Source organism: Pecten maximus, chromosome 9 (genome assembly GCF_902652985.1).
Source record: "Pecten maximus chromosome 9, xPecMax1.1, whole genome shotgun sequence".
NCBI classification, from domain to species: domain Eukaryota; kingdom Metazoa; phylum Mollusca; class Bivalvia; order Pectinida; family Pectinidae; genus Pecten; species Pecten maximus.
In genome coordinates, this window is record NC_047023.1 from 44,396,255 (window position 1) to 44,423,108 (window position 26,854).

At 39.5% G+C, this 26,854-nt stretch overlaps 1 protein-coding gene across 1 annotated transcript in view; it reads left to right on the forward strand.

The window, feature by feature from the left end:
* The window catches only part of LOC117335085 (focadhesin-like), a 393,213-nt gene that overhangs the window by 332,915 nt on the left and 33,444 nt on the right, over positions 1–26,854 (forward strand). The window contains 6 exon segments of the mRNA XM_033895005.1: positions 9,240–9,254; positions 9,256–9,382; positions 15,634–15,822; positions 16,183–16,304; positions 22,012–22,104; positions 23,084–23,172. Of these exon segments, the coding sequence (XP_033750896.1) occupies positions 9,240–9,254; positions 9,256–9,382; positions 15,634–15,822; positions 16,183–16,304; positions 22,012–22,104; positions 23,084–23,172 (635 nt within the window).

Genomic DNA, 26,854 nt, shown 5'->3' on the forward strand with positions numbered 1-26,854 from the left:
CTGCCTTGGGGGTTGTGTGGCGAGTGAGAGTCTACCAACTTTCCTTCTGCCTTGGGGGTTGTGTGGCGAGTGAGAGTCTACCAACTTTCCTTCTGGGGGTTGTGTGGCGAGTGAGAGTCTTCCAACTTTCCTTTTGCCTTGGGGGTTGTGTGTCGAGTGAGAGTCTACCAACTTTCCTTCTGCCTTGGGGGTTGTGTGGCGAGTGAGATTCTACCAACTTTCCTCTGCCTTGGGGGTTGTGTGGCGAGTGAGAGTCTACCAACTTTCCTTGGGGGTTGTGTGGCGAAGTGAAGCGTCTACCACTTTCCTTCTGCCTTGAGGGGTTGTGTGGCGAGTGAGAGTCTACCAACTTCCTTTTGCCTTGGGGTTGTGTGGCGAGTCGAGAGTCCCAACTTTCCTTCTGCCTTGGGGGTTTTGTGGCGAGTGAGAGTCTACCAACTTTCCTTCTTGCTTGGGGGTTGTGTGGCGAGTGAGAGTCTGCTAACTTTCCTTCTGCCTTGGGGGTTGTGTGGCGAGTGAGAGTCTAGCCACTTTCCTTCTGCCTGGGGTTGTGTGGCGAGTGAGAGTCTACCCAACTTTCCTTCTGCCTTGGGGGTTGTGGGCGAGTGGAGTCTACCAACTTTCCTTCCTGTCCTGGGGGTTGTGTGGCGAGTGAGAGGTCTGCCTAACTTCCTTTGCCTTCCGTGTCTTGGGGGTTGTGTGGCAGTGCGAAGTCTACCTAACTTTCCTTCTGCCTTGGGGGGTTGTGTGGCGAGTGAGAGTCTTCCAACTTTCCTTTTGTCTTGGGGGTTGTGTGGTGAGTGAGAGTCTGCCAACTTTCCTTCTGCCTTGGGGGTTGTGTGGCGAGTGAGAGTCTGCCAACTTTCCTTGGGGGTTGTGTGGCGAGTGAGAGTCTCCCAACTTTTCTTCTGCCTTGGGCGTTGTGTGGCGAGTGAGAGTCTACCAACTTTCCTTCTGCCTTGGGGGTTGTGTGACAGTGAGAGTCTGCCAACTTTCCTTCTTCCTTGGGGGTTGTGTGGCAAGTGAGAGTCTGCCAACTTTCCTTGGGGGTTGTGTGGCGAGTGAGAGTCTACCAACTTTCCTTCTGCCTTGAGGGTTCAGTGGCGAGTGAGAGTCTACCAACTTTCCTTTTGCCTTGGGGGTTGTGTGACAGTCAAAGTCTACCAACTTTCCTTCTGCCTTGGGGGTTGTGTGGCGAGTGAGAGTCTACCAACTTTCCTTCTGCCTTGGGGGTTGTGAGGCGAGTGAGAGTCTACCAACTTTCCTTTTGTCTTGGGGGTTGTGTGGCGAGTGAGAGTCTGTTAACTTTCCTTCTGCCTTGGGGGTTGTGTGGCGAGTGAGAGTCTACCAACTTTCCTTCTGCCTTGGGGGTTGTGTGGCGAGTGAGAGTCTACCAACTTTCCTTCTGCCTTGGGGGTTGTGTGGCGAGTGAGAGTCTACCAACTTTCCTTCCGTCTTGGGGGTTGTGTGGCAAGTGAGAGTCTGCTAACTTTCCTTCTGCCTTAGGGGTTGTGTGGCGAGTGAGAGTCTACCAACTTTCCTTTTGTCTTGAGGGTTGTGTGGTGAGTGAGAGTCTACCAACTTTCCTTCTGCCTTGAGGGTTGTGTGGCGAGTGAAAGTCTACCAACTTTCCTTCTGCCTTGGGGGTTGTGTGGCGAGTGAGAGTCTACCAACTTTCCTTCTGCCTTGGGGGTTGTGTGGCGAGTGAGAGTCTACCAACTTTCCTTTTGTCTTGGGGGTTGTGTGGCGAGTGAGAGTCTACCAACTTTCCTTCTGCCTTGGGGGTTGTGTGGCGAGTGAGAGTCTACCAACTTTCCTTCCGTCTTGGGGGTTGTGTGGCAAGTGAGAGTCTGCTAACTTTCCTTCTGCCTTAGGGGTTGTGTGGCGAGTGAGAGTCTACCAACTTTCCTTTTGTCTTGAGGGTTGTGTGGTGAGTGAGAGTCTACCAACTTTCCTTCTGCCTTGAGGGTTGTGTGGCGAGTGAAAGTCTACCAACTTTCCTTCTGCCTTGGGGGTTGTGGGGCGAGTGAGAGTCTACCAACTTTCCTTCTGCCTTGGGGGTTGTGTGGCGAGTGAGAGTCTACCAACTTTCCTTTTGTCTTGGGGGTTGTGTGGCGAGTGAGAGTCTACCAACTTTCCTTCTGCCTTGAGGGTTGTGTGGCGAGTGAAAGTCTACCAACTTTCCTTTTGCCTTGGGGGTTGTGTGGCGAGTGAGAGTCTACCAAATTTCCTTCTGCCTTGGGGGTTGTGTGGCGAGTGAGTCTACCAACTTTCCTTCTGCCTTGGGGGTTGTGTGGCGAGTGAGTCTACCAACTTTCCTTCTGCCTTGGGGGTTGTGTGGCGAGTGAGAGTCTTCCAACTTTCCTTTTGCCTTGGGGGTTGTGTGTCGAGTGAGAGTCTACCAACTTTCCTTCTGCCTTTGGGGTTGTGTGACAGTGAGAGTCTGCCAACTTCCCTTTGCCTTGGGGGTTGTGTGGCGAGTGAGATTCTACCAACTTTCCTTGGGGGTTGTGTGACAGTGAGAGTCTGCCAACTTCCCTCTGCCTTGGAGTTTGTGTGACAGTGAGAGTCTGCCAACTTTCCTTCTGCCTTCGAGGTTGTGTGGCGAGTGAGAGTCTGCCAAATTTCCTTCTTCCTTGGGGGTTGTGTGGCGAGTGAGAGTCTGCCAACTTTCCTTGGGGGTTGTGTGGCGAGTGAGATTCTACCAACTTTCCTTCTGCCTTGGGGGTTGTGTGGCGAGTGAGAGTCTGCCAACTTTCCTTCTTCCTTGGGGGTTGTATGGCGAGTGAGAGTCTGCCAACTTTCCTTCTGACTTGGGGGTTGTGTTGCGAGTGAAAGTCTACCAACTTTCCTTGGGGGTTGTGTGGCGAGTGAGTGTCTACCAACTTTCCTTCTGCCTTGGGGGTTGTGTGGCGAGTGAGAGTCTACCAACTTTCCTTCTGCCTTGGGGGTTGTGTTGGCGAGTGAGAGTCTACCAACTTCCCTCTGCCTTGGGGGGTTGTGTGGCGAGTGAGAGTCTTCCAACTTTCCTTTTGTCTTGGGGGTTGTGTGGTGAGTGAGAGTCTGCCAACTTTCCTTCTGCCTTGGGGGTTGTGTGGCGAGTGAGAGTCTGCCAACTTTCCTTCTGCCTTGGAGGTTGTGTGGCGAGTGAGAGTCTGCCAACTTTCCTTGGGGGTTGTGTGGCGAGTGAGAGTCTCCCAACTTTTCTTCTGCCTTGGGCGTTGTGTGGCGAGTGAGAGTCTACCAACTTTCCTTCTGCCTTGGGGGTTGTGTGACAGTGAGAGTCTGCCAACTTTCCTTCTTCCTTGGGGGTTGTGTGGCAAGTGAGAGTCTGCCAACTTTCCTTGGGGGTTGTGTGGCGAGTGAGAGTCTGCCAACTTTCCTTCTGCCTTGGGGGTTGTGTGACAGTGAGAGTCCTCTAGTGTGGGGACTTTGCCTATATTTTGAAGCCTGATCCCAAGACCCCAACCTTAATTGTCAGCCTTCCAGTGTATTCATGTCTGGGGGATTAAACTGTCTTCTGTAAACAAAACAAAAAAACCTGTGTAAAAACTAAGAAAACTTAATTTTGCAGGCTTATAGGTCTCTAAAAATATAAAGGAAAAAGGGGAAAAAAACAAATTTGCATTGATATGTTGGTTAATTAAAAAACACAGTATCCTCCAGTCTTTCCTTCCATTCTTTTGTACTGTATCTTGTTTGGACACTATCTCCTATGTATAGACTACTTGTCACTAGAGCTTTGATACTTGGGGCATGTGTTCATCTAGGTGAGACAATGTGTCATTTTTCAAAAGTAGGCCACTGACCTACATTTTAACCTACATAAAAAAGGTTTTCTGAGCTCAATTTTCAATACTTTGAACTGCCAGTTCTTACATTAAGCATGGTTTTATCTTACTCAGGGTATGGTTTCATTGAATTTCCATTGTTGTCTACTAGAATTAGTGATATAACCAAGAATTGTAAGATTGTATTGGGTTTTGACAGGTACAGAAGGTTTTGAAAACACCAGGAAAAGGCATTATTTGAAGTGCCTTCATTAACTGTGTTAATTCCCATATGACATATCCACAAATATGTAGGTAGTTTCTTTTCAAAAAATAATTTGAGCTTTAGTTAGTTTCTGTCATAAAAACAACATTATTTTTGATGACTGTGAAATTGCATCCCATTTCTTTTTTTACATTGTTATATCCAAAGTAATTGTCTATCATTAATTTCTACATTAATGCTACAACAAGGTCAAATAGAACATACTTTTGAAGTCCCCAGTTTCAAAGAACTGAAAGTAAATTATCTTGATCAGAAATATTCTCAATTATCCCAGTAATTTCCTGAAACTGGATACAAATGTAAAAAACAACATTTCAAATGGATGGCTATAAAATCATCACTGTCTTTGTTGTTTCGGGTGAATTTTTATAATGATACAGGGTTGTGAGAATGTTGTGTTGAAATTGAAGACCTTTTGTGTTCAGGGGAGATAACTGGTGACTCATCAATAGGCTGATGGTTTGTGTTACAGTTTAATCACCTGTTAATACAGGTGTTGGGGTTTATGACATCGTGATGGAGATCAATTATCTCACGAGGAAATGGGACTATTTTTATAACGGGGAAAAAAAATAGCAGAATTCTGATTTCCTGCTAAAATTATTGCATTAGTATGAGATTAAGTTCAAAGGTATGACTGTACGATGTCTTTTATATGACACTTTCCGAAATCACAATCTTTTGTAATTTGTATTTTTTGTTAGTTTCATTTGTTTTCAAATTTTTGTTCTGTTAATGTTTTTTCTGTCTGAAGGACCAAGATGAGCTGATGTCTTACTATGGTGTTCCTGGTCATTAGTCCATCTATCGTCCATTGTCCATGCGTCAATAATTTTTAGGAAACCTGAGACAAAGACTCGTGACCTACATGTATTCTAACGACCTTTTGTCCTCCTTCATTCGTGTCGTTCGTCCATATAAACAATTTACATTTTCAATATCTAACCTCTGAACCAATTTTAACCAAATTTTGCAGAAACCTTCCATGGCCAAAAGTCAACAAAAATCATGAATTATATGGTCCCCACCCCCCAGGGGACTGAGGGGCGGGGACCAAAAGGGGTCAAATTGATTGAAATTTCAAAAATGGAAGGGTCTTAAGGTGCTTTACCAAAATTGTGAATTTCATGACCCAGGGGTTTCATGTTTGCCCCTGAGCAGGGTAGAAAGTGGTCAAATTTGAAGAAATATTTCGAAACTCTATCAGGTGAACTTTAATGCCCATGGGCCTCTTTGTTTCAAATGACTTCTTCTTCTTAAGCACATATTGGAATTCAATCTTATTAGACAGGAAGCATCGCTAGTTGTGGAGATTCAAAACTGTACAAATGGTGAAGCTGACTCCCAAGGTTCTGAAGGCCGGGGCCCAAAAGGGAAAATATTGCAAGATTTTCAAAATCCTTCTGTTACAATGACAGGGTTCTGTTCAAATTCAGTGTGAACCAACCCTGGGTTAAGTGAAATACATTTTGTATAGATTATGAGTCTGAGAGCCTTGAAGGATATAGGGCCCAATACAGGAAATTTAGCTAATTATAAACCTTTGAAATATTATTCTTTTTAGGAATGATAGATTTTGTCTTAATTCAAAGTCCCAATATCAGAGATACAGGTGCCTTTAGCAATCCATCTGCCTGCCTGTCCAGCTGTCTGTCCGTCTGCCTGTCTGTCCAGCTGTCTGTCCATCCACAAATTTAGGTTGAGCTGTTAAGCTTGATAATTTATTGCCAAAATTTCACGAAAGGTCAAGATGTTCAGTTCACAAAAATAAATACTGAACATATTCAACAATCAAGTTCAAAGGTCACAGTCATTAGGGCATTTGGCCAAAATGTCCAGGTCAAATTGTATCTTCACATAAGAATATTATGTTGGTCAGAATTCATAAAGCAAGGAGTCAACTGACCAAAGTTCATAAGGTCACTGGGTGAAAGGTCAATACCATTTGAGTTCAAAGGTGAATATTAATTTAGTCACTGAAATATATAGGTGGCCTGATAGACACCCTCTGGGTCTCTTATATCTCTTTATATAAACTATAAAAGGATGATATTTTCACAATGCTGCTTTCTTTTGTGAGGTCACATATATGTGATGAAATGAAGATGATATCAAACATTATACAAAATTTATACAGCTAATCACAGCTCCACTAAGTGTTGTACAGCATATAGTTATCTCATATATTTTTCTCTTTGTTATCTCATATATTTTCTCTCGTTTATCTATCAGTTTATTAAGGTACCCCAATGTTTACTACATTTGCTAGAGTATCTAACTGAAGTTAAAAAAACATTTTTTTAAATCATAATGAAATTTTCATTGATAACTCTAGATAATGATTTCTATACTAAAAATGTCGGAAGTATGTCTGAGTCTATTTTGATGATCACCATAAAACATGGTTTGGTCAATAAAATCACCATCTCAATAAATTGATCGTTATTTTATTATCAAAATTTTCAGCATCAACATGGTTCACTCAGATGATGAAAAGTGCTGGAATTGGGGTCTGTTCTGGAAAAGTGCTGAAATTCATACCTTGTAAATCTAAACATGTATAAAAAAAAACAGCTTCCTTAAAAATAAAATATTCATCACAATTATATAGATATTTAGATAATCAATGTTAATTAATTTTTGGTAGTGTTGGGTTTCCAATATAGGGTTGTTTATAAGAAGGGCAGTCACCTGACCATTTTACTTACACGATACATAATCGAGGATGTGTATTGAGGTGAAGGCAGCTCCTTTTACAAAGTAGATCACATGATAAATGATGGTGTCCAAGAAATGTGTCTACAGCTATGAGTGGAATAGGGAATACCAATTTTGGCAACTTTGTATGAACCATTGATTTAGCCTAACAGGGGTGTGAGGGGTGGGGCCCAATAGGGTAAATATAGCAAATCCTCAAAAGGATTTTAAAGAATTTGCTATAAATCCCCATATTCAATTTAAGCCCTTAATACCTGCACAGAAGACATTTTTTTTGTCAATGAATGGAATATACAATTATGACCTTTTGATAAGGTTGCAATCAGATCCTTGGTTTTTACTAGGCTCACTAGGTGAGTGATACAGGCCCAACTGGCCTCTTATAACTATATGCCCCAATAATACCATTATATTTATACCCATATGATACCATTACCAGTACAGGCCTCTTAGACCTTTTCCTCTTGTAAATACATACTCCAATGATACTATTACAGGCCTCTTAGACCTTTTCCTCTTGTAACTACATACCCCAATGATACTATTACAGTCCTCTTAGACCTTTTCCTCTTATAACTACATACCCCAATGGTACCAGCACATGCCTCTTAGACCTTTTCCTCTTGTAACTACATTCCCCAATGATACCAGTACAGGCCTCTTAGACCTTTTACTCTTGTAACTACATGCCCTAATGATACCAGTATAGGCCTGTTAGACCTTTTCCTCTTGTAACAACATACCCCTATGATACCAGTACAGGCCTCTTAGACCTTTTCCTCATGTAACTACATACCCCAATAATACAGGCCTCTTAGACATGTTCCTCTTGTAAATACATACTCCAATGATACTATTACAGGCCTCTTAGACCTTTTCCTCTTGTAACTACATACCCCAATGATACTATTACAGTCCTCTTAGACCTTTTCCTCTTATAACTACATGCCCCAATGATACAAGTACATGCCTCTTAGACCTTTTCCTCTTGTAACTACATGCCCCAATGATACCAGTACAGGCCTCTTAGACCTTTTCCTCGTGTAACTACATACCCCAATAATACAGGTCTCTTAGACCTTTTCCTCTCATAACTACAAACCCTGATCATACCAATACAGGTCTCTTAAACCTTTTCCTCATGTAACTACATACCCCAATAGTACCAGTACAGGCCTCTTAGACCTTTTCCTCTTGTAACTACATGCCCTATTGATACCAGTACAGGCCTCTTAGACCTTTTCCTCTTGTAACTAAGACCTTTTACTTTTGACTCTGGTACAAATGTAGTGTGACCAGAGACTTCAGACAAAATCTTTTTTGTGTGTTGATTGCGTCTTAGTGCTGTCTAATTTACAAATTGAGTTAGCAGCTTGATATTTGAGTCTTTTAGTGCTGTCAGAAAAGGTGCATAAAATGAATATCTTAAGTTTGTTAAACACTAATGATTTCCATTCACTTAATTATTTTCTGGAGCTCGTGTACTTTAGCATTTTTTTATGTTTAATATTGATGCCCTTATCTTGTAAATCAAAGATCCTGATAAACTTAATCACTGATTGCTCCAGGACAATAAAAAAATATTCCGACCTTTCTTTACTGTTGACTGATAGCTCTGATGGAGAACTCTCTCGTAAACTCCTATCATAAAAAGTAGGTTACATTTATCAAAACGTTAGTAAGAGTGTAGGTTTGTTCTATAATAGAGAACCCGACTTTCTGTGACAATTCTAGTAAGAGTGTCGGTTCTATGATAGAGAACCCAGCCCTCTGTGACAATTGTAGTAAGAGTGTAGGTTGTTCTATAAGAGAGAATCCAGCTTTCTGTGACAATTGTAGTAAGAGTGTAGGTTTGTTCTATAATAGAGAACCCAGTTTTCTGTGACAATTCTAGTAAGAGTGTAGGTTCTATAATAGAGAACCCAGCCCTCTGTGACAATTCTAGTAAGAGTGTAGGTTCTATAATAGAGAACCCAGCTTTCTGTGACAATTCTAGTAAGAGTGTAGGTTCTATAATAGAGAACCCAGCTTTCTGTGACAATTCTAGTAAGAGTGTAGGTTTGTTCTATAATAGAGAACCCAGCTTTCTGAGCCAACTGATCACAAAACTTTTTTGAACGCAAGAACCGTAAGTGGGTATATCGTTTCCATAGAAATCTGACACAGCTAAAAAGTATTACTGAAAAATTTAATGTTATATACTCATTGAGTGTATTTTCTGTACATATTTTGGTTATTAATTTGCAGTTAATCATCCTTTCTGAATGTCAGTCTGCTTAATGAGCTTTGATGTTTTCTGACAGCTCTTGTTGTTGAAGTTTTGCCTCTTTGTTGAAATTTTGACTAGAGTTTGTTTAGCTATTCATTTAATTAGATCAAAAATTCAGAAAACTTCTCAATTACCACACAAAACAATTAGAAGGGAGAAAAGTTTATCTGACCAAAGTATTTGTCTATTTGTGTAGGTGACAGAAGATTTGAGGCAACAAGCAGAACAGATGTCCCTGTGAAGAGGAACGCGATATATCTGTAGATGACATGTTCCCGTTAGTACCAGGCCTATGTTATACAAGACTTTTGAAGACTCTGCCTACCCAAGTCCTGCCAGGTAATGTTTAAATATATGTAGTTTACTGATCTTTGTGGAGGTTGATAATTAATTTTTTTTTATGTATATCATTTTGAGTATAATGTCACATGTAATACTCTAAAACTCTACTAAATATTTAAAAAAAAAATCATAATGATCAGATATTGATTCAGTACAATCAGTGAGGATTGATCTAGTAAGGTTACAGTAAAGAGAACCTTGGGATTCTGTTTCGGGTCCAGATGTCAAAGGTCAAGGTCTTTGTGCTATAAATAGAAAATTGGTATTAGTAAAATAGCTGAAATTCTGTTTGGCAGATTCCACTTGTACTTATTCAGAGCTACCTCGAAGAAAACGCTTGCATGGAATTTATATATCCAGGATTGCATTTTATCACTCATCATGCATTTATAAAATGTATCATTTCTCAGTTTGAATTTATGGTTTTCGGTCAGAGAAAGTCAAGGTGACCTATTGTAATTGCCCTTTGTCTGTCGTCATGCGTCAAATGTCCATACACTATTCAATTTTTTGACTACATATACTTCTCAATAACTAAGAGGCCCACAGACCTGATATTGGGCCTGTAGCATGTTGTGTTGAAAGGCCACCAAGTTTGTTCAAAGAAATGACTTTTACCTACTTTAAAGGTCACAGGGGTCAAATGTGTTAAAATTTTTAAAACAACTTCTTCTCAATAACCAAGACTCCAAGGGTACCAATGCTGTGATGAAAGGCTATCAAGTATATTCAAATGAATGACCTTGACCTACTTTTAAGGCGACAGGGGTCAAATGCGTTGAAATCTTTAAATGAATTCTTCTAGATAATCAAGAGGCCCTTGCAGAAACCTGATATTGGGCCTGTACTGTGTTCTAGTTTAAGTGACTTATAACCGTTAATTTTTGTTCAAGGTCACAGGGATGAGATGCATTAAATGCCTATTATTACTCAGGTAACTGCTAAAGCCCAGTAACTTCTTATTGACGCTACTGTTGAATTGTAGGTACACTAAGGGGATATTTGTATGGCTATATAATACCTTGTTTTTTCAGATTAAATTTTGATAAATAAAACAATAATTGAAGACATTAACAAAATGTGTTGTTCTTTGAGTAAGATACTGCGACTTTTTATCAATATTTCCACTGGTAAAAGAATGATTGGCTTTGTTATTATGATATTAAGACATACAATATTACACAAGAAGATAAGTAACATTGTTTTGAGAGTGAGAGTGATGCCAGTATCCAGGGAGGTTATTTATGTGGATACTGAGACCCGATTTGAGAGTGATGCCAGTATCCAGGGGGACATTTATGTGGATACTGAGACCCGATTTGAGAGTGATGCCAGTATCCAGGGAGGTTATTTATGTGGATACTGAGACCCGATTTGAGAGTGATGCCAGTATCCATGGAGGACATTTATGTGGATACTGAGACACGATTTTAGAGTGATGCCAGTATCCAGGGAGGACATTTATGTAGATACTGAGACCCGATTTGAGAGTGATGCCAGTATCCAGGGAGGACATTTATGTGGATACTGAGACCTGATTTGAGAGTGATGCCAGTATCCGGGGAGGTTATTTATGTAGATACTGAGACCTGATTTGAGAGTGATGCCAGTATCCAGGGAGGTTATTTATGTGGATACTGAGACCCGATTTGAGAGTGATGCCAGTATCCGGGGAGGACATTTATGTAGATACGGAGACCTGATTTGAGAGTGATGCCAGTATCCAGGGAGGACATTTATGTAGATACTTAGACCTGATTTGAGAGTGATGCCAGTATCCAGGGAGGTTATTTATGTGGATACTGAGACCCGATTTGAGAGTGATGCCAGTATCCGGGGAGGACATTTATGTAGATACTGAGACCCGATTTGAGAGTGATGCCAGTATCCAGGGAGGACATTTATGTAGATACTGAGACCCGATTTGAGAGTGATGCCAGTATCCGGGGAGGACATTTATGTGGATACTGAGACCCGATTTGAGAGTGATGCCAGTATCCAGGGAGGACATTTATGTGGATACTGAGACACGATTTGAGAGTGATGCCAGTATCCAGGGAGGTTATTTATGTAGATACTTAAACCCGATTTGAGAGTGATGCCAGTATCCAGTGAGGACATTTATGTAGATACTGAGACCCGATTTGAGAGTGATGCCAGTATCCGGAAAAGGACATTAATGTGGATACTGAGACCTAATTTGAGAGTGATGCCAGTATCCAGGGAGGACATTTATGTGGATACTGCATGAGACCTGATTTGAGAGTGATGCCAGTATCCAGGGTGGACATTTATGTGGATACTGAGACCTGATTTGAGAGTGATGCCAGTATCAGGGAGGACATTTATGTGGATACTGAGACCCGATTTGAGAGTGATGCCAGTATCCGGAGAGGACATTTATGTGGATACTGTGACCCGATTTGAGAGTGATGCCAGTATCCGGGGAGGACATTTATGTGGATACTGAGACCCGATTTGAGAGTGATGCCAGTATCCGGGGAGGACATTTATGTGGATACTGAGACCCGATTTGAGAGTGATGCCAGTATCCAGGGAAGACATTTATGTGGATACTGAGACCCGATTTGAGAGTGATGCCAGTATCCAGGGAGGACATTTATGTGGATACTGAGACCCGATTTGAGAGTGATGCCAGTATCCAGGGAGGACATTTATGTGGATACTGTGACCCGATTTGAGAGTGATGCCAGTATCCGGGGAGGACATTTATGTGGATACTGAGACCCGATTTGAGAGTGATGCCAGTATCCGGGGAGGACATTTATGTGGATACTGAGACCCGATTTGAGAGTGATGCCAGTATCCGGGGAGGACATTTATGTGGATACTGAGACCCGATTTGAGAGTGATGCCAGTATGCGGGGAGGACATTTATGTGGATACTGAGACCCGATTTGAGAGTGATGCCAGTATCCAGGGAGGACATTTATGTAGATACTGAGACCCGATTTGAGAGTGATGCCAGTATCCCGGGAGGTTATTGATGTGGATACTGAGACCCGATTTGAGAGTGATGCCAGTATCCAGGGAGGTTATTTATGTAGATACTTAGACCCGATTTGAGAGTGATGCCAGTATCCGGAAAGGACATTAATGTGGATACTGAGACCCGATTTGAGAGTGATGCCAGTATCCAGGGAGGACATTTATGTGGATACTGAGACCTGATATGAGAGTAATGTCAGTATCCGGGGAGGACATTTATGTGGATACTGAGGCCTGATTTGAGAGTGATGCCAGTATCCGGGGAGGACATTAATGTGGATACTGAGACCCGATTTGAGAGTGATGCCAGTATCCAGGGAGGACATTTATGTGGAAACTGAGACCCGATTTGAGAGTGATGCCAGTATCCGGGGAGGACATTTATGTGGATACTGTGACCCGATTTGAGAGTGATGCCAGTATCCGGGGAGGACATTTATGTGGATACTGAGACCCGATTTGAGAGTGATGCCAGTATCCGGGGAGGACATTTATGTGGATACTGAGACCCGATTTGAGAGTGATGCCAGTATCCGGGGAGGACATTTATGTGGATACTGAGACCCGATTTGAGAGTGATGCCAGTATCCAGGGAGGACATTTATGTGGATACTGAGACCCGATTTGAGAGTGATGCCAGTATCAGGGAGGACATTTATGTGGATACTGAGACCTGATTTGAGAGTGATGCCAGTATCCAGGGAGGACATTTATGTAGATACTGAGACCCAATTTGAGAGTGATGCCAGTATCCAGGGAGGACATTTATGTGGATACTGAGACACGATTTGAGAGTGATGCCAGTATCCAGGGAGGTTATTTATGTGGATACTGAGGCCCGATTTGAGGGTGATGCCAGTATCCAGGGAGGACATTTATGTGGATACTTAAACCCGATTTGAGAGTGATGCCAGTATCCAGGGAGGACATTTATGTAGATACTGAGACCCGATTTGAGAGTGATGCCAGTATCCAGGGAGGACATTTATGTGGATACTGAGACCCGATTTGAGAGTGATGCCAGTATCCAGGGAGGACATTTATGTGGATACTGAGACCCGATTTGAGAGTGATGCCAGTATCCAGGGAGGACATTTATGTAGATACTGAGACCCGATTTGAGAGTGATGCCAGTATCCAGGGAGGACATTTATGTGGATACTGAGACCCGATTTGAGAGTGATGCCAGTATCCAGGGAGGACATTTATGTGGATACTGAGACACGATTTGAGAGTGATGCCAGTATCCAGGGAGGACATTTATGTGGATACTGAGACCCAATTTGAGAGTGATGCCAGTATCCAGGGAGGACATTTATGAGGATACTGATCAGGATCTGTCCAATCATTTTAATGTGAATTGAGAATTAAGGAAGATTGTTTGATGGCCGATGAAGAGAAACATTTGTACTTTAGGGTTAAAATAATTACAGTTGATAACCGATAGTTTGAGATTTCAGATAGATGCCCACATTTGCACTTTAGGGTTAAAATTATACATCTATTTGATATCTGATCATTTCCGATTTCAGTTAGAACAAGAAAACTGTAAGTCAGGCAGACAATATGATTGTCAACTGGATATGGTTAAATGAAAACATCAACATTACTGATTGAATTGTCTGTAGTTTTGTTCTAGGGAAATGTTTTGACTGCAGCACCTAGAAATCCACTTACGATTTAGTTGTTTGATAGATATTGACGGAACATGTTGGTACTGTACATAATGACAGGGGAGTCACAACACCCCGCTCTGGAATGTCTATATAACGCACATCAACACCAACAACTGGAAGCTTTATTGGAATTTTTTCATCACAATGACAGGATTATGTGGCCTTGAATTCCTACAAGAACCATCCACGGTTCTTAATTCTTTTTCCCCATCTTGCATTTAGGCATGTTACACAAATTAAGATGCAAAAAAGGTTTTAGGAACTTATTGTCTGGTAAGACATAAATTATATAACCATGCATTTCAAAATTTAAAAAAACAAGAGGCCCAATGGGCCTGTATCACTCACCTGGCTTTACAGCAACTTCGAAGTTTATTCAAATATCAAGAGTCGGCTAGGTTTATTCATGTCAATAAATGTTCTAGTCCTTCATTCCAGCATACTATTGGCCTGATATCAGGTCTCAGAGTCTCTTAGCTATCGAGAAATCATTGTTAAAAGATTTAAACCTATTTGGCCCCTTTGACCTTTAATGTAGGTCAAGGTCATTCATTTGAACAAACTTGGTAGCCCTCACCCCATCCTGCTATAGACTCAGTATCAAGTACCTGGGCCTCTTGGTTATTGAGAAGAAGTATTTTGAAGATTTTAGCCAATTTGACCCACTGTGGCTTGAATGAAAGTCAAGGTCATTCATTTGAACAAACTTAAGATAGACCTTATAAATTTACGTAGAATACTACAGACCTAATATCAACTCCATGGGACTCTTGGTTTTTGAGGAGGAGTCTTTTATAGATTTTAGCCTATTTTACCCACTGTGACCTTGAATGAAAGTTTAAAGGTCACTCATTTGAACAAACTTTGTAACCCTTCACTCAAGCATGCTACAGGCCAAATATCAAGTCCCTTGGCCTTTTGGACGCCGCACCAGGGCATAAGCTTACTTGCCATTTGGGCAGGTAAGCAAAAAACATTGCCTAGAAATCCAACACTGGTTTATATGCCTGAAATTGAATGCAATAAGATTCAGAAACTCTGAATGTGAATTATTGTAAATTGAAACTTCGGTGTTATAGACTTAAAACTAGAGCTAACTCTCATTACATCTGTTTGTGGAGTTCTTGTTCCTAGATATGGATTGTATAGAGCTAACTCTCATTACATCTGTTTGTGGAGCTCTTGTTCCTAGATATGGATTGTATAGAATAACTCATTACATCTGTTTATGGAGCTCTTGTTCCTAGATATGGATTGTATTGAGTAACTCATTTACATCTGTTTATGGAGCTCTTGTTCCTAGATATGGATTGTATTGAGTAACTCATTACATCTGTTTATGGAGCTCTTGTTCCTAGATAGGGATTGTATAGAGCTAACTCTCATTACATCTGTTTGTGGAGCTCTTGTTCCTAGATATGGATTGTATAGAGTAACTCATTACATCTGTTTGTGGAGCTCTTGTTCCTAGATATGGATTGTATTCTGGTATCACCAAAGTCTCAAATGCTAATTCATTTTGGGAGCAGATTGTTTTAAATGTTTTATTTTCACTTTTTACAGATTACAAAGCATTTTTGGCTGCCATGGTTGCAAAAGAAGTCAATGACTTACCAAGAGGAATATACCACTCATCGCTATGGAGACAGAGTGCTGCAACCAATCAGAGCAAAGCTATCGGATCTATCCCAGCATTCATTATTGGTCAATATAATAAGACCAAACAGCCTGGCTTGAGGCCAGGTTTGGCAGGTAAAATTTACACAATGATTTATTTGATATGCTTAAATTTCTCTTTTGATAGACCTTTTGTCACCTAAGGATAATTTAGAAAAATAGGAACGAAGTTTATATTGTGGTTTAAGACTTTCACAGTTTTCTTTTTGAGATAGTTACTGCATGTAATTTTCATATAATTCAAAAATTAACTGTACAATTGTTAAACATTTCTTTCAAGACAATATAGAATAGCCCAGGGTTGATCATTAGAAAGTTGATAATTTTTCATTGTGTATTTCAATTTTTAAATTTATTCTATCATGTTTAACTTTGGCAATTTTTTTTTTTTTGAAAATTTGTTAAAGGCAAAATATACTTACATTGTTTTTTTAGTGAGCACACTTTTCTGCTATGATCCGCCACTGGAAGTAGGCAGGGATGGTCGTCCACGAAAACATTATGTTATCACTCACAGTAAAAACTTCCAACAGATGTTAAAGACTCTGTTAAATGAGGTGAGATTTATTAAGCCAGCTTCCTTGTTGTCTGAAAGAGAAAATGTGATGTTATGTCTGAAGCAGTAATTTTGTCATTCTGTCTGTCAACAATTTCTTCAACAAATTCTGAACCTTTCACAGAATTTGACCAGAATCATTATTTGATGGAAGGATCGAGTTCAAAGTCAGAAGTTGAGGAATACCAAGGACAAAAAAAATTAGTCATTTCTTTATACTGTTAAAAATGACTTCTTCTCTGGAACTGCATGACAAATGTCAACCATATTTTTAAGGTTTTTTGAAGTGGTTACCATGGTATTCACAGGTCTGAAAAACATAGAAAAAATAAGTTTACTTATATCCTTCACTTCTGTATTAAAATTAGAAATGTATAGTTTAGTATAGATAATTATATGAAGGGTTAATTGGCCAGTTTTTTCATATTTAAAACATGCACCTTATTTTTTAAGAATTTGTCATTTACTATACAGTGGACCCCCGATAATCCGGACGCCGATAGTCCGGAAAACTCACAGTCCGGACGGAAATGCACGGGAACGGATTTCCGTAACGTTATTTGTACTCACCAGTCCGGAAATTCGGATTCCGGAAGCCCATTTTGGGAACGGAACATACTTTTCATTAGTAAATTTCCCTCAATAATCCGGACGATTTTTTCACCACGAGGAGAAAAAAATGTCGGGGCAAGTCACCTGTGTCGACAGCTGTACAGAATATCGCTTGACACTGTGCGTAGTCATAGCGACCGCTGCCAGGTCATAGCCCCGGGTGTTTACCTGTGTTACAATGTGTAGCTTTTGTTTTTATAACGGTACATTGCTTTTTCTCTACGACCTAATTGTTACAGAATTTATGCACAAACATTCAGTTCAATTTATGATCGGTAATTAACATCATTAACACTTGTATTGGGTAAACACGGGTATCGGCATTGTAACACCGTTAACGTTACGTGAAACGACGACTCGTTGAAAGTTGCATGTTATTAATTACATACACATTTACGTATTAAGCAGTGATCACAAGAACTGGGTTGATTACACACAAATTAGTCAATAGTCTTCTGATACTTAACTAAGCGTCACATTGTTAAGTGAATACGGATTGAATAATTTTCGGACATCTTGGGTAGTTCTCGCTGGTGTCGCGTACTTTTAAATAGATAGCTTGGGGTTTCTGGTACGTAAAAATCATAAAAAAACATAGACTGACGGTAAGTTGTAAAATCGGGGTATTTTATTTAAGGTATTTAACGTTTGTAATTTCTACTTGTTTGTGAACCTCCGGGACGTGACACATGTGTGTTGTTTGTAGGTCACATATGCCCGCTATAAACAGAGACATATATACATATATATGTCTCTGCTATAAATAAAACAATTTTCACTTTACATGTTCTTTTAAAAACAGTTTATTTTTTACTTTCTACAAAACAAAAAAAAGGAATCATATCAGAAACATAAGTACAGTCAAACTTCGATGTTTCGAAGTTCAAGGGACTAACAGAAAAACTTCGAAACAACGGGACTTCGAATTATTCATGGTTGACAATAGATCGATGTTTTCTTGATAATGACCATATCTGTTAACGTTACATGTCCTCAGTGTCTTCGTGTTGATCGTCGCCTGTCAGGCTCACATCGAAAAGTTTAGTTAATTTATACCTCAAACACAACAAAATAAAAAATTCTTTTCGTTTATTAAACCTAAGCATTTTATTAATTAAACAAAATATGTATCGGTTACAAAACACTTATATCGCGTTTAACAGATAAAGCAAAAGAAGTACAATGCACACTTACGTAAGTCGTTAGGCTTTTCTGCCTTTTTTTTAAAGACACGTGCGTTTACATGTACGTTATGTGCATATAAAATACGGAATGCCGATCGGTTGGAAAATGCATGATTGAATGACAAATAATCGATTTACTTGGATATTTATGTATAAGTTTGAAACGTGACACTTTGAATATGAGTGAAGCCATCGCTAATTGTTTGTGTTTAAAATTGGTCCGGTTGTTTTGCAGTTCCGTAAAATTTACTCACCGACCGCTGATTTCAATGGCGGCGGAGATTATCAGAGACGACTACCGAAATGTTTTACCGGAGTGATTAAATGTCATGGCTTCTAAATACACCTTTTATCTATCAATTTGGTCTGATTATTAATTAACCCCATGACCGGGAGTGACAACACACGCTATCGTTATCCCTATTGTCAGTCAGGGCATTTGGGGGAGAGGTGTGAAATCTTGCCGCAGGGGTCACGACAAACCCCTGTCCAGTGGTCAGTACAGGTAAATTTTTTGTTCGAATCATGAGATGTCAATTACCTATAATATCATAGCTAACGGGTTATGAAAAAAGTTCGATACATCGAAAACTTCGATTTATAAAAATTCGAATCATACATAGTTTCGTTAGTAGTGTTATATAGTCAGAAAATTCGGGACCAAGCAAAAAGTTCGATACAGCGAGAAATTCGAATCAACGAAGTTCGAATCATCGAGGTTTGACTGTATATTTATTGTTAAAAAGTCTGACAATTAGACGTGTTTATGAAACGTCCCGGATTGTATATAATCAAGGGAGATAACTCTTACACAACAATTTTTTTGACCTGGTACACAAAATTCGGCAGTCCGGAAAACTCGTAATCCGGACAGTTTGGACTGGGAACGAAGGTGTTCGGATTATCGAGGGTCCACTGTATACTGCTACCTAATATACCACAGTCAGGCCAGAGAAGCAGATCAACTTCTGTATAAAGATTAATTGTGTTTATTCTCTTCTCCGGCTTAGCCAGTAAAAAAAAAAAAAAAAGGGGGGGGGGGGGGGGGGGGGGGGGGTGGAAGGGGAGAGACAGATTTATTTACCCATCAAATTGGATAAAAAAAAGTCAGTGAGTCCTTAATTGTGATACCACAGTATTTTATACTGGCCGATTTGTACCCCCTCCCATACCACATTCTCAGTAACCACAGTATTCTATACTGGCCGATTTGTACCCCCTCCCATACCTCATTCTCAGTAACCACAGTATTCTATACTGGCTGATTTGTATCCCCTCCCATACCTCATTCTCAGTAACCACAGTATTCTATACTGGCCGATTTGTACCCCCTCCCATACCTCATTCTCAGTAACCACAGTATTCTATACTGGCTGATTTGTATCCCCTCCCATACCTCATTCTCAGTAACCACAGTATTCTATACTGGCCGATTTGTACCCCCTCCCATACCTCATTCTCAGTAACCATAGTATATGCTATACTAACCGATTTGTAACCCCCTCCCATACCTCATTCTCAGTAACCACAGTATTCTATACTGGCCGATTTGTATCCCCTCCCATACCTCATTCTCAGTAACCACAGTATTTTATACTGGCCGATTTGTAACCCCTCCCATACCTCATTCTCAGTAACCACAGTATTTTATACTGGCCGATTTGTAACCCCTCCCATACCTCATTCTCAGTAACCACAGTATTCTATACTGGCTGATTTGTATCCCCTTCCATACCTCATTCTCAGTAACCACAGTATTCTATACTGGCCGATTTGTATCCCCTCCCATACCTCATTCTCAGTAACCACAGTATTCTATACTGGCCGATTTGTATCCCCTCCCATACCACATTCTCAGTAACCACAGTATTTTATACTGGCCGATTTGTACCCCCTCCCATACCTCATTCTCAGTAACCACAGTATATGCTATACTAACCGATTTGTAACCCCCTCCCATACCTCATTCTCAGTAACCACAGTATTTTATACTGGCCGATTTGTAACCCCTCCCATACCTCATTCTCAGTAACCACAGTATTCTATACTGGCCGATTTGTAACCCCTCCCATACCACAGATGGCTTCATTGTAATTAATAATTTTTTTTGTCATTGGAGCCTTTTTGTTTTCTAATTTATCCGGAGCTTATTTGTTTGAATTAATTTGTGTGATGTATTGCTGACATGTTTCTATTTTGAGTTTGCAACTTTACAGGTAAATGATTAAACCACAGGTGTAATACGTCATCGTGTCCTGAAGAAGGTTTAAGTTACCGAGAATAAAGGCCTCGATGGCAGCTTTATAAGTGCTTTGCTTCCTCCTATCCAACTGCTGATACAACTTATGATACAGGTCTATCTATAAAACTGTCCACTCTCAACAATTTATATTATTCGGTCATACATGAAAATATCAGGTGTGAAATGTGAACAATATTATGTTTCATATTGTTATACAATTTTGTTTTGCCCAATTTACAAAAACCTACAAACATTCATGATCAGAGCCAATATCCAGGGAATCATTACAGACATCAGTTATGACGGAGATTCATTTCCTATATACACAGGACATATTTGATCTGACTTCAATTTCATAGGAATCCTTTTCAATGCTTAAATCATCACCTAAAAGCCCCCCCTCACATATCAGTCTGTCCCATCCTGTCATGTCCTATTCTGAATCAATGATCTAATGGTGAACAGCAGACTTGTTTAGACCACATCACCTTCTATTAACGTATATAATGACATTCTGGTGGTCACTGGTCAAGTTTTAGGGTTGGACGTTAACCCTTCTACATAAGACACGTTACATAGAGTCGGACGTTAACCCTTCTACATAAGACACGTTGTTACATAGAGTCGGACGTTAACCCTTCTACATAAGACACGTTACATAGAGTCGGACGTTAACCCTTCTACATAAGACACGTTGTTACATAGAGTCGGACGTTAACCCTTCTACATAAGACACGTTGTTACATAGGGTCAGACGTTAACCCTTCTACATAAGACACGTTGTTACATAGGGTCGGACGTTAACCCTTCTACATAAGACACGTTGTTACATAGGGTCGGACATTAACCCTTCTACATAAGACACGTTGTTACATAGGGTCGGACGTTAACCCTTCTACATAAGACACATTGTTACATAGGGTCGGACGTTAACCCTTCTACATAAGACACATTGTTACATAGGGTCGGACATTAACCCTTCTACATAAGACACATTGTTATAGGGTCGGACGTTAACCCTTCTACATAAGACACGTTGTTATAGGGTCGGACGTTAACCCTTCTACATAAGACACATTGTTATATAGGGTCGGACGTTAACCCCTTCTACATAAGACACGTTGTTATATAGGGTCGGACGTTAACCCTTCTACATAAGACACATTGTTATAGGGTCGGACGTTAACCCTTCTACATAAGACACATTGTTACATAGGGTCAGACGTTAACCCTTCTACATAAGACACATTGTTACATAGGGTAGGACGTTAACCCTTCTACATAAGACACGTTGTTACATAGGGTCGGACGTTAACCCTTCTACATAAGACACATTGTTATAAAGGGTCGGACGTTAACCCTTCTACATAAGACACATTGTTACATAGGGTCGGACGTTAACCCTTCTACATAAGACACATTGTTACATAGGGTCGGACGTTAACTCTTCTACATAAGACATGTTGTTACATAGGGTCGGACGTTAACCCTTCTACATAAGACACATTGTTATATAGGGTCGGACGTTAACCCTTCTACATAAGACACATTGTAACATAGCAACAGATGCTTTCACATCATATCTTACAGACATTTTCTAGTTTCAATTTTTGATGTAGAATCCTGTGAATCCTCAGAGACCTCAGATTTTTCTCTTGAATTCATAACAGGTCCCTATCCAGCCATCAGAATGGCACAGGAGTATGGTAATCCCCCAGGCCTGGACCTCGTTTATAGACAGAGCCTTCACAGCCATGATAGAGGTATGTCAAATTAGTGACGACAAAGCTGCAAACCAATCTTTAAAAATGCTGGAATTACAACTTTCATTTTATTTGATCAGAAAAATAAATCTAAATTACAATTATAGGTAGTGAAGAAATTGTTTGAAAATCTAGCATAGAATGATTAATTTAACTAGATGTGATAGCCATACCATTGAATTGATTGCTATCTATTTTCTTCATGGTTACTCTCTAAAAACCCTTTTACCCTCGATTTTGAAAACTTTATCCCGATTTTTTATCACTGAACATTGGCAGTACTTTTTACACATCGACAACAAGTCCAAAACCACTAGAGATTCTAAATTGTTCAAGTCAGACCAATTAAACAAGAGAAATTTAATTAACAATTCTTTTACAATTCTATTATAACAATTACCAGAAACGTCATATTGACTTTAAGTATGCCATTCCGTAGGGGGAGGGATTTTTTAAGTAAGGCTGATAGGAAGGTGGGTGGTTTGTCCTCTTAGTGGTAATGGAATCAGGTTTGTTTGTGAAATTTATTGAAAATGTATTCTCACATTCTGCACATGTCGGATCTTATTTAGAGATTTGGTAAAATCTGAAAGTCTAAATAGAGCTATGAACATTCAGAGTTGCTAATTGTGTTTATTAAGTTATATTTTTGTAAATATTCTTCTCAATTAGTTCTCATCAAGATAGAGTCATGCTGAGAGATACCAGAAAATTACCTCCTTCATTCTGAAGTGTCATATTTGACATTTTAGTTTTTGATTAGAACCAGAGTGCAGATGTTTCCCTAGACAGTGTCAAAGTTCAGTATAGTACTTTAGAGTACCACATTACACAATATTTAGATAAAGTATAGTTACATACTGATGACTGTTAATTGACTTCTGACACGGGGCACCAGCTTACATAGTAATGTACCCATACGTTTGGATGCTAGAAAACTTCCAGAGATGCACAAATTATGTGCATACTTTATTTTCAGGGCCGAAGGGCAGAGATCGACCTCCAACTGAAGAGAGACCATGTGTCGGAGGATGAAGCCAGACTAAAAAAGCAGGTGGCATGGTTATGGTAAGGATTGTCATCACATCCTTGTTTTAAAGGTCAGTCGGGACAGCATTGTGAAGTCGTCGTGCTTTATTGTAGACGTATTTTCCGTCATCAGAGGCAGCAGAGTCGTTGATGTATTGTCTCTGACAGGGTCGTCAAGGGTAACAGACATTTTGATGACTTTTGCTGATGTAATCGGTAAGGTTTTACTGCTTGATAAAGTATAAAATGTTTAGGTGAGTGTGTTACGGTAACAATGGTGAAGTTTAACAACAGAACTATAGACTATCAGTTTTCAGGTTCTGATTTTTCTGTGTCAGTTTGGTGGTTACAACGTCTTACTCTTACATTCTTTTATTAATTGTGAAACACCTGAAGACAGCGATCCATGATTCCACAGAGTCCAAACCATTATCAGTTTGACATACTCCTGTGAAAGCAAGGAGTCCAAACCATTATCGGTTTGACATACTCCTGTGAAAGTATGGAGTCCAAACCATTATCAGTTTGACATACTCCTGTGAAAGCAAGGAGCCCAAACCATTATCAGTTTGACATACTCCTGTGAAAGTATGGAGTACAGACCATTATCAGTTTGACATACTCCTGTGAAAGTATGGAGCCCAAACCATTATCAGTTTGACATACTCCTGAAAAAGAATGGAGCCCAAACCATTATCGGTTTGACATACTCCTGTGAAAGTATGGAGTCCAAACCATTATCAGTTTGACATACTCCTGTGAAAGTATGGAGCCCAAACCATTATCAGTTTGACATACTCCTGTGAAAGCAAAGAGTCCATTCCATTATCGGTTTGACATACTTCAGTGAAAGTATACAGCTCAAACCATTATCAGTTTGACATACTCCTGTGAAAGTATGGAGTCCAAACCATTATCGGTTTGACATACTTCAGTGAAAGTATGGAGTACAGACCATTATCAGTTTGACATACTCCTGTGAAAGTATGGAGTCCAAACCATTATCGGTTTGACATACTTCAGTGAAAGTATGGAGTCCAAACCATTATAAGTTTGACATACTCCTGTGAAAGTATGGAGCCCAAACCATTATCAGTTTGACATACTCCTGTGAAAGCAAAGAGTCCATACCATTATATCAGTTTGACATACTCCTGTGAAAGTATGGAGTCCATACCATTATCAGTTTGACATACTCCCGTGAAAGCATGGAGTACAGACCATTATCAGTTTGACATACTCCCGTGAAATTTTGGAGTACAAACCATTATCAGTTTGACATACTCCTGTGAAAGCAAACAGTCCAAACCATTATCGGTTTGACATACTCCTGTGAAAGTATGGAGCCCAAACCATTATCAGTTTGACATACTCCTGTGAAAGCATGGCGTCCAAACAATTATCAGTTTGACATATACTCCTGTGAAAGTATGGAGTACAAACCATTATCAGTTTGACATACTCCTGTGAAAGTATGGAGCCCAAACCATTATCAGTTTGACATACTCCTGTGAAAGTATGGAGTACAAACCATTATCAGTTTGACATACTCCTGTGAAAGTATGGAGTCCAAACCATTATCGGTTTGACATACTTCAGTGAAAGTATGGAGTCCAAACCATTATAAGTTTGACATACTCCTGTGAAAGTATGGAGCCCAAACCATTATCAGTTTGACATACTCCTGTGAAAGCAAAGAGTCCATACCATTGTATCAGTTTGACATACTCCTGTGAAAGTATGGAGTCCATACCATTATCAGTTTGACATACTCCCGTGAAAGCATGGAGTACAGACCATTATCAGTTTGACATACTCCCGTGAAATTTTGGAGTACAAACCATTATCAGTTTGACATACTCCTGTGAAAACAAACAGTCCAAACCATTATCGGTTTGACATACTCCTGTGAAAGTATGGAGCCCAAACCATTATCAGTTTGACATACTCCTGTGAAAGCATGGCGTCCAAACAATTATCAGTTTGACATACTCCTGTGAAAGTATGGAGTACAAACCATTATCAGTTTGACATACTCCTGTGAAAGTATGGAGCCCAAACCATTATCAGTTTGACATACTCCTGTGAAAGTATGGAGTACAAACCATTATCAGTTTGACATACTCCTGTGAAAGTATGGAGCCCAAACCATTATCAGTTTGACATACTCCTGTGAAAGCAAAGAGTCCAAACCATTATCAGTTTGACATACTCCTGTGAAAGCACTTGCTTACTCTAAAAACCATATTGTTTGTATACCTAGATATGGCCAAATAGTCAATTATATAAATGTTGACATAACTTACACATGCTGCCTCAAATGATTTCAAAAACCAGTAAAAAATTTTATTGTAAAACATCAATAATCATCATTTATTGTGACAGTCATATGTGAAAATACCAGGAACAGGCTAGAGGATTTGTGAGAAGTAATATGAAATACACTTAGTATCTCAGTGAGGAAGGATCTGTCAGGAGATCGGAGTGGACAGATATTATAAACCTAAATTAGATTTTGATATTGACTGATGAGGTTAATGTGATCATATTCTAAGAGGTAATAAAATTGATGTCTATATGGTCACCCGAAGGAGACACAATTATTTCTTTATCAATTTATTGACCCATGAAATTAAGAAGGAGTGTTGTGTTAATTTCATGACATCTATAGACTCTTACTGAGGTGAACATATATATTGATTAAAGATTGTGATAGTCAAATGTGAGGCAAAGGCTTAATGTCATAGTCTAAGGAATTACAAGTATCCATATTCACTTAGGGAAGATAATCCTTATATATATTGACCAAGGGAAGTAATGATGTATGTGCTGTTCATTACAGTCTTTAGAAAATTATCCAAAAAATGGTGTGATGTTCTATGACAATGATTTCATAACCAATAGCCTGATCTCACAAAACTGATCGCACATACACAAAATATTGACCATCACACATACACAAAATATTGACCATCACACATACACAAAATATTGACCATCACACATACACAAAATATTGACCATCACACATACACAAAATATTGATCATCGCACATACACAAAATATTGATCATCACACATACACAAAATATTGATCATCGCACATACACAAAATATTGACCATCTCACATACACAAAATATTGACCATCAAACATACACAAAATATTGACCATCTCGCATACACAAAATATTGACCATCAAACATACACAAAATATTGACCATCACAACACACAAAATATTGACCATCGCACATACACAAAATATTGACCATCACACATACACAAAATATTGACCATCACACATACACAAAATATTGACCATCACACATACACAAAATATTGACCATCACACATACACAAAATATTGACCATCACACATACACAAAATATTGACCATCACACATACACAAAATATTGACCTTCTAATGATGGTTCTCATAAATCAATCAAAATTGTTGATTTGCAAGTCATGTAAAATGTTTAGTGCAACTTTATTAAGATGTAATAAAAGTGTCAGTACATCTCGATGTCTTTATAAAGATGTAATATAAGTGTTAGTACATCTCAATGTCTTTATAAAGATGTAATAAAAGTGTTAGTACATCTCAATGTCTTTATAAAGATGTAATAAAAGTGTTAGTACATCTCAATGTCTTTATATAGATGTAGTAAAAGTGTTAGTACATCTCAATGTCTTTATAAAGATGTAATAAAAGTGTT